Consider the following 13,263-nt stretch of genomic DNA (forward strand, 5'->3'; position numbering starts at 1 on the left):
GAATTGTGGTAAATCTTATTTGGGAATAAGAGTGCATGTTTATAACCACTGTTTTTCATAATTGGTGCTCTAATGATCGTGCCATATCTTGGAAATTGCTTGAAGGATTGAAATGAAACTTCATATATAGATAAATGGCAATGAGAGAAAGTGCAGTGTACAAAAACCATTATCCTGCCTTGCATATTTTTAGTTACCTCCTTTTACCTGATATTTTTCAAAAATGCGTAATTGTCCAGGCCATATCTTTGAAAATACTTAATTTATTGAAATGAAACTTGAAACGTTAAGATAGATGGCAAAATCAGGAAGACTGCATTACTAAAGACAAATAATCCTGCCCTGCAATTTTTTAAGTTAACTTCCCTTATCTGACAGTTTTTAAAAATCTTAGTTTGTCAAGGCCATATCTTCGGATATTTGTGAATTTAAATTGCCACTTATTTTCATTTTTTGAAAAATACTTTTTAATTTAATTCTTAAACCCGCCCATATCTTACCATGTTATGAATTCTTCCAACTGTGTATAATAATGCTACAACAATTTACCTTTCACCAGCACGGTGTATTACAATTTCTGCCCTTTTGTAGAAAATGGGCGAATGGCTTCCAGGGCTTATTTCTTGTTTTTATTTAATAGGAAAGTTGTGGTCATTGATATTGTTTGATCAATTCGTATATTTTTGTTTTTAGATTTTGAATTGCTAACCGAAGATGAATGTCCATTACTCAACTATGCCCAGAAGACTTTCATGTCCCCACAAGATAGAACTGTCTCGGTCAATTCATCTGCTGATCAGAATGAGCACAGCCGTCTTTAAAACGTCACCAGGGCGTCAACTGACATGTTGAAATATTATCATGACCACCTCATCTACTTGCCTGACCTAAAGACCTTACCTACTTGACACATCCACCCTTCTTGCACTGGCTTGATGTTGACAACTCCACCAACGGTAATTACGTAAGAGAGGTTGCATTCACCAACTTTTCTGTATATTGCAATTTGTTAAAACTTAAATAATATGTTTTCAATTGTAGCAATTGATATGGTGAGCATTGTAAATATGATTATGTGGAACATTTTTCATATACAGTACACTCAACGAGTTAGACCCACTTTCCTCGCTCACTCCGAGGGATAAAGTCCATGATCGCGGGTTTCCTCTGAGGGTAAAACTGTTGCCCTCGCTAAAATCCCCCCCAGTTCCTCCGAGTGGCTGGCTTACCGCCGAGTTTAATATGAACGATAGCGTTGAGAATCATCCGATTTTATGATCCCGTGGTGGAACTGCGAGTCTAATCAGATAAGCAAGAAATCATTCTTGTTTAGAAGTTATTTATTTTTATGCTCAATTGAATATTGTCTTGAATCATAAACATTGAATCATTAAAGTATATCCACTAAGTTATTGCATCATAAAGCACCCGACTATTTACACGATACTGAACCATGACCTCTGACGTCAAGCGCGTGATCAATACAATGTAGAATATACTATTTATTATTGGTGGTTAAAAATAGCTATGACATTTCATGGAATTTTCCACAGAAAACGAGGCAAGAAGGCCTTCAAAACCATGCGCTGTGAACTTTGAACGCGTGTTTGACCTCCTGATTTTCCGAAAATGTGTAACCTAGAATTTCTCGGAAGAAATGTGTTTATCAGTCATTAGCAAAAACACGTTTATAAGATGCATGTGCAACTAGTGAAATACGACTGCATTCTTGTGGTAAGCTAACTTCATGCAAAACGGCCAGAGGAAAAAGAATAATAGCAAATTACTGGAGCCGTCGTAATCTGTTGAAAATTTTAATAAAATAAATATAATTTTAGCGTAGATTCTTATCTAGTGTCCGCAGAGTTTCGCGGAGTTAACCCCTCCGAGGAACGCCAAGTTTGTTATTCTTCGGTCGACTTATCACCCTCGGAGGGCCTTAAATTCAAACTCCGAGGAACGCGGACAGTCGATAAAATCATTGTGTTGGCCGCGATAGCAAAAATCCGCGGAGGGAAACGGAAAGTGGGTCTAACTCGTTGAGTGTACTGTAACTAGCCTTGTAAAATTTAAAAGATGTGCATTGTGCATATTGTAAATAAGATAAGAATATGATGTGAATGTGAGATGAACATTGTGAAAACAATGGGATGAGTTACTGGTGAACATTATGAGCATGATGACCAATATACGAGGGGTATCCCAAAAGTTCACAGAATTGTATACCGTAAATGACTGGGTATTAGACACCCTTTTCTCCCTCAGATTTCGATGGAAAAAATGCCTGCGTCTAATAACCGATTACAGGCCGAGAGTTTTAGATTTATGTAGAAAGGGATGTTACTCACGTCATATCGATCGAGTATATACGGGTTAAAACAGCAGTTGAAGATCGGGATACGGTATATCGTAAGACGATTATAATTTAAAAGAAATATTGAACGATTAAAATTATTAAATATTATTTTGAATAAAACAATAATTAAACATGCATATAAAAAAGGTAAGTTGGGCAGTTTGAGAACAAACCCGTACAATATAAGGTTTTTGCATTACTTCACTTTTCATTCTCGACAGGTTATCATTTACGATATACTGTCAGAAAGAAATCTTACAAATAGTCATAAAAGGTAATTTTCAGTGCCATCCAGAAACAATTTTCACGAAAAAAAATAATTTGTCACTGTCAACAAACATGGTGGCCGAAATTGGCAACGATTTTTATATTTTTTCTATGCGTCCTTTAACCCAAAACATAGATTAAAGTTTTTCCTCAGATTTTTCACGGATTATTTTGCCTGCGTATATTTCCCCCTATCGTCTTATACCCAGTCATTTACGGTAATAACTTTTGCAATACTGGTTATTTTTAACAAAAAAAAAATCAGCATGACAATATTCAATATTTCGAAATATCTATTTATGAATATCAAAAAGCTTACAATAAACAAATCAATTATCGGATGTAGAGAAACTACCCATTACGCAACTCGAATCACAAACAACGTCATGGGCATCAGCTGACGCCACAATACAAGTTCCTTGTTAACTTTTTCAACGTAATCTTCATTCGTCTTCACACATTTCCGGTGTCTGCTGATCAATTTCTGGAATGTTTCTCAATAAATGTCAAGATGGTAGCTAATTCTATTTGTGAATAAAACTTCTGGGACGCCCCTCGTAAGAGTAAATGATCTCTTTGCAAATGATTCTATTGTAGTATCCCTGCAGCATCTTGTGTATCATAGATATAATTTAAATAGATGAAAAGCATTGAAACTTCAAATGGAATGGGAAATGAAGGGTGATGTAGCAACACATCTTCTGTATAGGTTTATGTTTTAACAGTTTTTTACAGTTTATGTCACCAGTTTTGTAAACCTTAGTTAGTTGTTTCGGCTACTTTTGGACAAAGTTTGGGCAGATATTTTTTTTTATTATTTTGACAATTCAGAGCTCTTGTATGAATTTTAACAGGTGTTCAACATTGGACCAAGTATTCTGAATTATTATGACCCCACTTGTTTCAATATTTAACACATGGATGAGTCCAGTCAAGCTATATCTCAAATCTCATTATCTTACTGTTTGGACTTGCTACATGAACCTCACCAATTAATATATTATATTCTGTATATTTTTATATTATAATCAAAAACGGCAGTCTTAACTCATTTAGTTTGAACACATTTTTGAAACAGCTTAAACCTGCACTCAAACAGATTGACAATTTTGACTTTTCTTTTAAAAAAAAATTCCCCAGGATCAGCTGTTTTTGACGTCAATGCCTTCATTTGTGTCAAATAAGATAACTCTCCATAGAACAAATCTCAATTGCATGGAAAATTGCAAAAAATCTCCGTAGCCATAAAACATCAATTTTCAAATGTAAATATGTATTACTGCAGAATTATATCACTGGTTTCCAGATAAAAATTAAAAAATTGGCTAATGAATTACAACACAAAAATTTAAAGAAGTTGTCTATTCAGTCAATAGGTGAGAATGCAGCTTTAAAAATCATAAACGAGAAGGTGAAAAATAGGTTGATATGACCTTTTATCAAATAAGGCCTGATATTTGTATCATGAAATGTGTAATGAAAGTGCCGTGATTTAAGTTGAAAGTATGTTTTTATATTGATATTTAGTATAAGTATTTATAATATTAATAATTCACATATGACATTTATTGATGATATGAATAGATAATGAGATGTTTGAAATGCTCTTATTTTTAGGACATCTGGGCTGCTCTCCTCCATCATGTGACAGATGAACAAGAGTGACTTCTCCCTATTCAAGATGGATATTATGTGTTGTCATGGGCTCCTGAATCCAGAGGAGAGGAATAAACCATGGCTTAACAAGAAAAAGCAACTGTAGTACCCATAAAGCCCTCAGTCATAATGTCCTTGACATAAGCACCATCTATCAAAGATTGCATACCATCTAGACCTCGGGTAAATAAAATAAATGAAGTAAGCTTTGACTCTTTCCAATCTTCTATTTAAGTCAAAGTTTGAAGTCATGCCCTATATTTGTATTTTTAAACTAGTATTCAAAATCAGGGAATTCATGCTACGGTATTTATATAGAAAATCTAAAGTAAGAATTTCATAAAGAAACTGCATCAAAAGATCTTAATTTGGTCCCATCTTTCATACATGAAGTCTTGGTCCCAAGCCAACTTTTTTTGTTTCCTTCAGTTTGTGCTAAGTTGAAATAAATAAATGGTAATAAGTCATTCCCACATCGATATTTGACGTCGCATAACATCCCCAAAAGTCAGCAATTTCTGATATGGAATCATTATGTTGATTGCCTGGGAAAAATGAGTAAATATGATGCATCTGTAATGGCATTTCATTACAACTGTTTTGATTGGTTCTTGGTTTGCAACAAGGCACAATCTATATCATCAGCACTCAATATGCTTCGGCTTTTGTCAAAATGGCGGCGTTGGTGGAACTACTGGAAGACGGAAAAACAGAATACACCTAAATGGCTGCTGTGTTGAAATATTTTTTGGCAAGACAAGTGTGTTTATTTATACTAAATATTTATGTCTTATGTGTGTATTTTTGTGAGAAAGATTAGGAAAGCATTTAAACCACTTAATATTCCTTTTTGTTTACTCTCTTTGTATACTCTTCAATGACATGTTTGTTCGGACTGGCAAATATTTTTTCGGACAAGCAAAAACTTCCAACGTGCCTGTTCAGCTGACATGCAAAAATTTTACAATTTCAGGAAGATTATACATTTTGTTCTTTATGAGGCCACTGTCAAGTAACAAGATGCTGTAGGTGTGCACTGGGTCACAAAGGCTGCCCAGTTAAAGTTGTTTCTTTTTCTTGAGAGATATTTCCAGTGAATTGCCCAGTTGCAGTGGTTTTGACGCCGCAGACCCAGAGTCAGCTCCATGACAGAGATACAGGTTTCGGCATTTTTGTCAGTTCTGCTGTATTGGAGTCCTCACAATTTTTTTATAGAAATGTCATCTGACTCACTCAAAACTGCTTGTGTATAGAGGCGTATTTCCATCATAGCTTACATAAGTGCATGGCTATTCTCTATCATTTTCAGATACACTGTGTTGTGTGTACTGTAACAGTAGGCAGAAATGCAGAATGGTACCAACAGTTACTTAAGCCACCAATCCTCTCACAGACAAAAGGCTCATGGGTATGGTCCGACTCCCTGCAGTTTACAGCAAAGCTCTCAATTGTAGCCCTACAAACTTCAGGTAAGTGATAAATCTGGGCTTCAAGATATCTATGCACTCCCTATAAGTTTATACTTAATTTGAACGAAACTCACAATTTCAGTATCAAAATCCAGGTTTAGATCCCAGTCCGAACTTTGTCTCCTTCAAAAAAATTAAATTGTTATATAAGCTACAAACATATTCAATAATTATAGCGGATAAGAATTTTCTCAATTTGATAATAAATGCGTTATTCCAGATTTACACTCTCCTCTTGCCGATTAAATGCGGAGAGCGTAGCTCTGGTGCACCGAGCCGGTTTTTCCAGCCATGTGGAATTGACATTTCCAGCTGCACTGGGCCCGGGAAGAATATCAGACTCCTTACCAGCACGGTGAGCTTTTACATGTTTATTTTTATATTTAAAAAAAATACCTCAAGTCTTTCAATGAAATCACAAGTTCACAACTGTGACACCTTTGGAAACTATATACAAATTAAGGAACCATAATGTGTAGTAAGCCTTTAGGGTGATTTAAAATCAGATAAGTAAACAGGATTCTCATGGTTTATATGAGGTCCTGAACTTTTGCATTTTTTCATGATTCAAATTTGAAAATGCATTACTTTTTTAGTGAAAATTCTTAGTGAAGTTTTTGTATCATAAATCTCTTAAAATCACATTTCAAATGGTGTGAAGGGACCAAATCAAGGATTACGAACAAGTATGACAGAAACATTGTAACATGTTCTTTATTTCATGTAAATCTATAAATGATCTCTGGAGAAACATCACATTTAGTCTGATCTCCATTTATTAGAAAATACAATGTAGCTGTCCATTGGAGGCCTATTCCACCTATGAGTATCACTGTCTTTAAATTGCTGTTGTGGTACAGTTTTAAAATAGCAAAAGAAAAATAAGTATATTTCCTTCTTAGATACACACTAAAGAGTTAGGAAAAGTAATAGTTTTTAATGTACAAAGAATTTAAGTCTTGCATAAAGGTGTCGGCCCACAACGAAATGCTTCCGGGTCGTTGTACCCCTTCAAGTAGTTCTTAAAAAAGTGTCTCCCCCCGTTCAGGAAACACTTGATAATGTGTAGATTGTACTCTTGTATGTATTTTCCAGTTAACTCATGAGTAATATCAAATTTGAACAAAATTAAATAATGTGGTTTTTGAATGATATTTTTCAGGACCTCTTTCTTGAGAAGAATGGATTCAGAGATGACTCCAGAGATGCAGCCTTGTCTGTGGCACATGGATGTTATAGATAGTGACTGTAAAGAAATGATGATAGCAGAAAAACGAAACTATCTTGATATGGTTTTCTGGTGTTGAATCAACAGACAGTGTTCATAATTGTTGGAAAACAGTGTCATAGCTGAAATCTCTTCCGAAAATTCACATTAAAGTGGTGAACTGGAGTGATTTAACATATAACCAAAGTGGCAATTTCGTTGTGTGCTGTCCCAACATGTTTCAGAGCACTGAAAACTGCATTACTTGACTTGTTTTACTTAAAAATCCAAAACTCTTTTATCTTAATTCATGAAACCTTAGGGCAATATAAATGGGGTGTTGAAATTGTGCACTTGTTGTTTTTATGCCCCCGAAGGTGGGCATATTAAAATCGCACCGTCCGTCCGTCCGGCTCTGTAACTTTCCCTTGTATGGACAGATTTTAAAATAACTTGCCACATGTGTTCCACATACCAAGACGACGTGTGGCATGCAAGACTCGTGTCCCTATCTCAAAGGTCAAGGTCACACTTAGTGTTTATTCACAATGGAGTGCTGCATATAAGGACATAGAGTATAGGTTGTCGTGTCCGGGCTGTAACTTTCTCTTGTATGGACAGATTTTAAAATAACTTGCCACATGTGTACCACATACCAAGACGACGTGTCGCGCGCAAGACCCGTGTCCCTACCTCAAAGGTCAAGGTCACACTTAGTGTTTATTCACCATAGAGTGCTGCATATAAGCATAGAGTATAGGTTGTCGTGTCCGGGCTGTAACTTTCCCTTGTATGGACAGATTTTAAAATAACTTGCCACATGTGTTCCACATACCAAGACGACATGTCGCGTGCAAGAACCGTGTCCCTACCTCAAAGGTGAAGGTCACACTTAGTGTTTATTCACAATGGAGTGCTGCATGTAAGCATAGAGTATAGGTTGTCGTGTCCGGGCTGTAACTTTCCCTTGTATGGACAGATTTTAAAATAACTTGCCACATGTGTTCCACATTCTAAGACGACGTGTCGCGTGCAAGACCCGTGTCCTTACCTCAAAGGTCAAGGTCACACTTAGTGTTTATTCACAATGAAGTGCTGCATATAAGGACATAGAGTATAGGTTGTCGTGTCCGGGCTGTAACTTTCCCTTGTATGGACAGATTTTAAAATAACTTGCATAATGTGTTCCTCATAACAAGACGACGTGTCCTGTGCAAGACCCGTGTCCCTACCTCAAAGGTCAAGGTTACACATAGTGTTTATTCACAATGGAGTGCTTCATATAAGGACATAGAGTATAGGTTGTCGTGTCCGGGCTGTAACTTTCCCTTGTATGGACAGATTTTAAAATAACTTGCCACATGTGTTCCACATACCAAGACGACGTGTCGCGTGCAAGACCCGTGTCCTTACCTCAAAGGTCAAGGTCACACTTAGTGTTTATTCACCATAGAGTGCTGCACATAAGCATAGAGTATAGGTTGTCGTGTCCGGGCTGTAACTTTCCCTTGTATGGACAGATTTTAAAATAACTTGCCACATGTGTTCCACAAACCAAGACGACGTGTCGCGTGCAAGAACCGTGTCCCTACCTCAAAGGTCAAGGTCACAGTTAGTGTTTATTCACAATGGAGTGCTGCTTATAAGCATAGAGTATAGGTTGTCGTGTCCGGGCTGTAACTTTCCTTTGTATGGACAGATTTTAAAATAACTTGCCACATGTGTTCCACATACCAAGACGACGTGTCGCGTGCAAGACCCGTGTCCTTACCTCAAAGGTCAAGGTCACACTTAGTGTTTATTCACAATGGAGTGCTGCATATAAAGACATAGAGTATAGATGTCGTGTCTGGGCTGTAACTTTCCATTGTATGGACAGATTTTAAAATAACTTGCCAAATGTGTTCCACATAACAAGACCACGTGTCGCGTGCAAGACCCGTGTCCCTACCTCAAAGGTCAAGGTCATACATAGTGTTTATTCACAATGGAGTGCTGCATACAAGGACATAGGGTATAGGTTGTTGTGTCTGGGCTGTAACTTTCCCTTGTAAGGACAGATTTTAAAATAACTTGCTACATGTGTTCCACATACGAAGACGACGTGTCCTGTGCAAGACCCATGTCCCTACCTCTAAGGTGAAAGATACACTAAGTGTTTATTCACAAGGGAATTCTGAATATAAGGACATAACAGTGCAGGTTGTCAAGTATGGGTGGTATTTTTTTATGTTCAGAGGAAATTTAAAATAACTTGCCATATGTATTTGACACATAAAGGCAAGATCAACTTTTCATGTACTGACCTTGTTCGTAGGTCAATGTCACATTCGGGGGCATTCGTCACATACTGTGACAGCTCTTGTTTGTTTTTTTTAGCTGCACTTAATAAAACCTGTGTTATCGCTCTTGATTGAGCAAAACAATTGGTATTCCTGTCCAGATTCCAAAAACTACAGTATATAACAAATAGCCATGAAAGCTTTGGGGAATATAAATTGGGTTATAATTTGTGCATCTGGTGTTTTGTTACCAGCTGCAAAGAGTATAACGAGTGAAAAGCCCTTAAATGAGCAAAAAGTGGAATTTTTGGATTGCTCCACTAGAGTCACTCATTACTTCACCTTTCAGAAAGATATTTGATGTTAACAAGTTGTGGAACTCATTATGTTGATGCAGATGTATGATGAAGGGACAATAATGCAGTTGTGACGAACTCGACCTATTGTAGCATCCGTGTCCTATGGACACATTTCTCTTTGAACATGTGCCATTAAATGAAGTTTTATGTTTCCTCAAGTTAATGCATAGTTTGAAAAGATTTGCCATTGAAGTTTTCACTTTGTTCAGGATTGTTGGGAAAATAGTGAAGTTGTGCACACAAACTGGTTTAAACCTACAGTAAATACATTTTTCGGACTGAGGCGGTACCTGACAATCCTTGATAAACACACCTAGATCCTTTATATAGTATATATGCAGTTAATGAAAGAGTCTGTTTATTTTGTAACTCTTTAGAAGATGAATTTTACTTTATTTTCGAATGTGAATGTTTCATTGAACTAAGACAAACACTAAAAAATAAATAAATAGATATTACCATACCAACGCTAATGTTGTAAAGTTCAAAGATTTATTACAATCAGAAAGTTGTGTTGTTTTGAAAAAATTAGCAACATTTTGTCATAAAGCATTTGCTGCAAGAAACTTACTATTTTACAATTAGAAATATATGAGCATATATATATATATATATATATATATATATATATATATATATATATATATATACTAGTACGTGCGTTGCTAAAACTCAAACATTGAGTTCTGCCTGAAATAATTATTATTCTTTGTATATTGCAAGTTACTCTCCTTTCGCTGTATCTTACTACATGTACAAAATACTTATCGCCAATCATATGAATGTATTAACCATTGTATTTGTATACTGTACTCATGGGCTTATGCCTACTGTATATGTTTTTCCACAATAAACACATATGCACTGTGTTGTTAGTGGAGTTTTGTGCTGTTGTTCCATGTTTCCTGTTTGTAATTCTTTGTTTATGTGCTCTTTATCTTTTGCGTTTACCCTGTGCCATTAAACGGGGTATATTTTTAAACTTTTGGCTACTGAGCTTGTTTCTGTAGTTTTTCATATAAATATGTCTTTTAAGTAAGTTTACTTTTTGGCGTTGGAGTAGTTCAATGGTTTTAAAGGTGGAATAAATTGTCTGGAGTTTTTTTAATCCCAGTTTGCCAATGGAACAATTTTAAAATAAATTATTATCCGAGTAATTAAAATGAAGAATGCTAAAATGCCTAGAATTCAGTACATTTATTTTAGCAGTTTTAAAATAAGTTCTAAAATGTATTTATGGTTCCATTACCCAGACATTTTCATTTTATTTTTAGCAATATTATCCACAGTTTAATAAAACAAATGCAGATGTTTTACAGATATTGCATATCATTCTTAGAATATAGTTATAAGACAAAATTTAATTTGTTGACAGAAAATATCTCGTGTACCTATGTTTCTTTTTATTTTTAAACCCACTTAATAAGTTAAAATTATGTATGTTGCTGTAAAAGAGTGCTTAGATTATGTTTCACATTAATTTTTGCAGTTGTAAATTAGCTGAATTGCTCATGCTTCTTGTTATTATATATTATATACCTGACTGCAAATAAATAATATGAAATTGACCCCCCCCCCCCCCCCAAATAAATAAACATTGCAGGTTTCATGTTTAGGACACAAGATCTTATAATGCCACAGCACCATGCAGATTTATTTTCATTTTAATAATCAAAGAAACTGGAAAACAAATTTTGAAGATACATGTATGTGTAATTTGTTGGCAAGAGTTCTGGAAGGCATATTCTGGCTTGAAAAAGAATCATATTTAAAGTTATATTTTCATTCTGTCCGTTGAATCTTGCGTACAGTTCATATGGAATTTTAAAGACATTGGCTTCAACAGACCCTAACTAAATAAAGGCATGTAATCGCTTACTGTAACTGTTATAAGCGACGTCAAATAGCATAGTACATTGAAGCATTTCTAATGTGAATATGCATTAAACTTATTAAAAACGGTTCAAACTTACGAAACTTGAATTAAGAATCTTATAGGCCATTGAATACATGATTATGGAGGGCCGATATGTTTGTGCTGAATCTGAGACGTTTTTTTTTATAAAGGTCAGTCTGTGGGAGTGCAGCTGTGAATAAACTCGTTCATGTTGATCAGGTATCAAAAAGAAGTGTGCAAAGTGATAGTGTTATTTTACACTCTGCGACAAGAACTATTCCAATGCTCTAAGTCTGTGGGCGGCAATTGGGGCATTGGATTAGATCTAGCTGTAAACTGATATACACAGATATTTCTAATATATTTTAAATGAATTATAAAGGGAGACGATATACGACTTGATAACTTCAAATCAAAGTAGCGTTGTACAAAAATATAATCAACACCAAGTAAAAACAAGCATAACCTGAACAGAACATTCATGAGCAGAACAGAAAGGTTAATTGATTTAAACCACTACGGTATGTCGTTAAATGCGTGCATACGCGTAAATAAATAAATCGATAATGCATGCTAATATTAATAAAAGAATATTGAGTTCACAAGCCTTTTTCTAGCCATTTCACGGTCAGATATTCTGACACATTCCCGATTGAAAATTACTTTCAAACCATGAAGAATTTCCAATTTTACCAGGTTACCCCTTGATTTTTCATTACCAAATTAAGGAGATTATATTTAAATATAGGTGTAATTATGTGTTACCAAAATGAAAAAACCTGGTACAATGCTAATCTTAAAGCACTTGGATTTCTCAAAAAAGTCATCGTGCACACATGATAGGCACATTCACCCCTTTCAATGTGACCCACCCAGGGGCGGATCCAGGATTTTGGGTTAGGGGGGGCGTAACTTTTAATCACTCTAAAGGTTGCACTAGCAGATCCAGGGGCATACCTATAGTTCTAATATCATAACGAGGTTTCTATTAGGACGACTAAGTGGCTTATATAATTTGTATATTTTCGTTAAGCGGGAAAAACGAGGGAAGATACATGTATAATTGTGAACCCATGTTCAGATACTTTTACTATTCAACATATTCTAAGTGCATAGCTATCTATGTGTATCTATTCGCACAATGGAAAAGTCATATTTGCCTAGATCAACCAATTTAAAATTGCTTACCTTCTTTCTTTTTCTTTGTTGCTGTGCAAACTCTTCTGTTTCTTGGGGCGTTTGGGACTTGACGGCGCAGCCATATTTGTTGTCGTATAAAAGTACCCAAAGGAAATTAATTGACTGATGTGTTTGTTTGTATGGGTTTTACGGCGCATCAACATGATCATGTTATATAGTGCCGAATTATTACAGTAAGGGAAGGCGGGAACGTTTAAATTGCGTGCACTCTGTGTTGTGTACGAGTACATCTCAAAAGGCAATGTTGTATAAAGATACGCGAGCGAAGAAAAAATAGGAAAATATAGTATATTTTATTGTTTCCATACCAAAGAACATGTAAGCTCCGGGAATTTTAGGGGGGGGGGCGTGCGCCGGGTGCGCCCCCCCCCCCTGGATCCGCTAGTGCCACCCTCAACGCATCTTCCCGTTTCAGTCTGTAATGGGTATGCAAACATAGAGAAAGGTTTGGATCTGGTAAATCGTCATCCAGTTTAGACGTTTCTTGAGTAGGTAGGATGGGGATAATCGTTGACCATCGAGGTGGAAGTGGACGAGCGTTAAAATTTAAGCATAGCAACAGTAACGTAA

General features: G+C 35.8%; 1 protein-coding gene across 3 annotated transcripts; it reads left to right on the forward strand.

The window, feature by feature from the left end:
* Positions 1–219: 219 nt before the first annotated feature.
* Positions 220–7,301, forward strand: LOC128230051 (uncharacterized). 3 transcript variants are annotated; one of them, XR_008260153.1, is made up of 5 exons: positions 220–956; positions 4,241–4,462; positions 5,589–5,748; positions 5,969–6,103; positions 6,911–7,301. XR_008260153.1 is itself a non-coding variant. In XM_052942037.1 (5 exons), the coding sequence occupies exons 3-5, from the start codon at positions 5,684–5,686 to the stop codon at positions 7,053–7,055; spliced, it is 345 nt and encodes a 114-aa protein (XP_052797997.1). In that variant the 5' UTR covers positions 3,247–3,304; positions 4,241–4,462; positions 5,589–5,683; the 3' UTR covers positions 7,056–7,301. The 3 variants fall into 3 exon arrangements, 2 of the variants coding, with proteins under 2 accessions (XP_052797997.1, XP_052797999.1); XM_052942037.1 differs by lacking the exon at positions 220–956 and adding an exon at positions 3,247–3,304; XM_052942039.1 differs by lacking the exons at positions 220–956; positions 4,241–4,462 and adding an exon at positions 4,957–5,439.
* The last annotated feature ends 5,962 nt before the right edge of the window (positions 7,302–13,263 follow it).

This window comes from Mya arenaria, chromosome 4, assembly GCF_026914265.1.
Source record: "Mya arenaria isolate MELC-2E11 chromosome 4, ASM2691426v1".
NCBI classification, from domain to species: domain Eukaryota; kingdom Metazoa; phylum Mollusca; class Bivalvia; order Myida; family Myidae; genus Mya; species Mya arenaria.

What these genes read in the sequence shown, in the direction of transcription:
- LOC128230051 (XM_052942037.1), top strand. Translation starts at nt 5,684, where the DNA reads ATGGGTATGGTCCGACTCCCTGCAGTTTACAGCAAAGCTCTCAATTGT. An exon ending in TGTAGCCCTACAAACTTCAG is followed by an intron (nt 5,749 to 5,968) that starts GTAAGTGATAAA and finishes GCGTTATTCCAG; the next exon opens with ATTTACACTCTCCTCTTGCC. An exon ending in TCAGACTCCTTACCAGCACG is followed by an intron (nt 6,104 to 6,910) that starts GTGAGCTTTTAC and finishes GATATTTTTCAG; the next exon opens with GACCTCTTTCTTGAGAAGAA.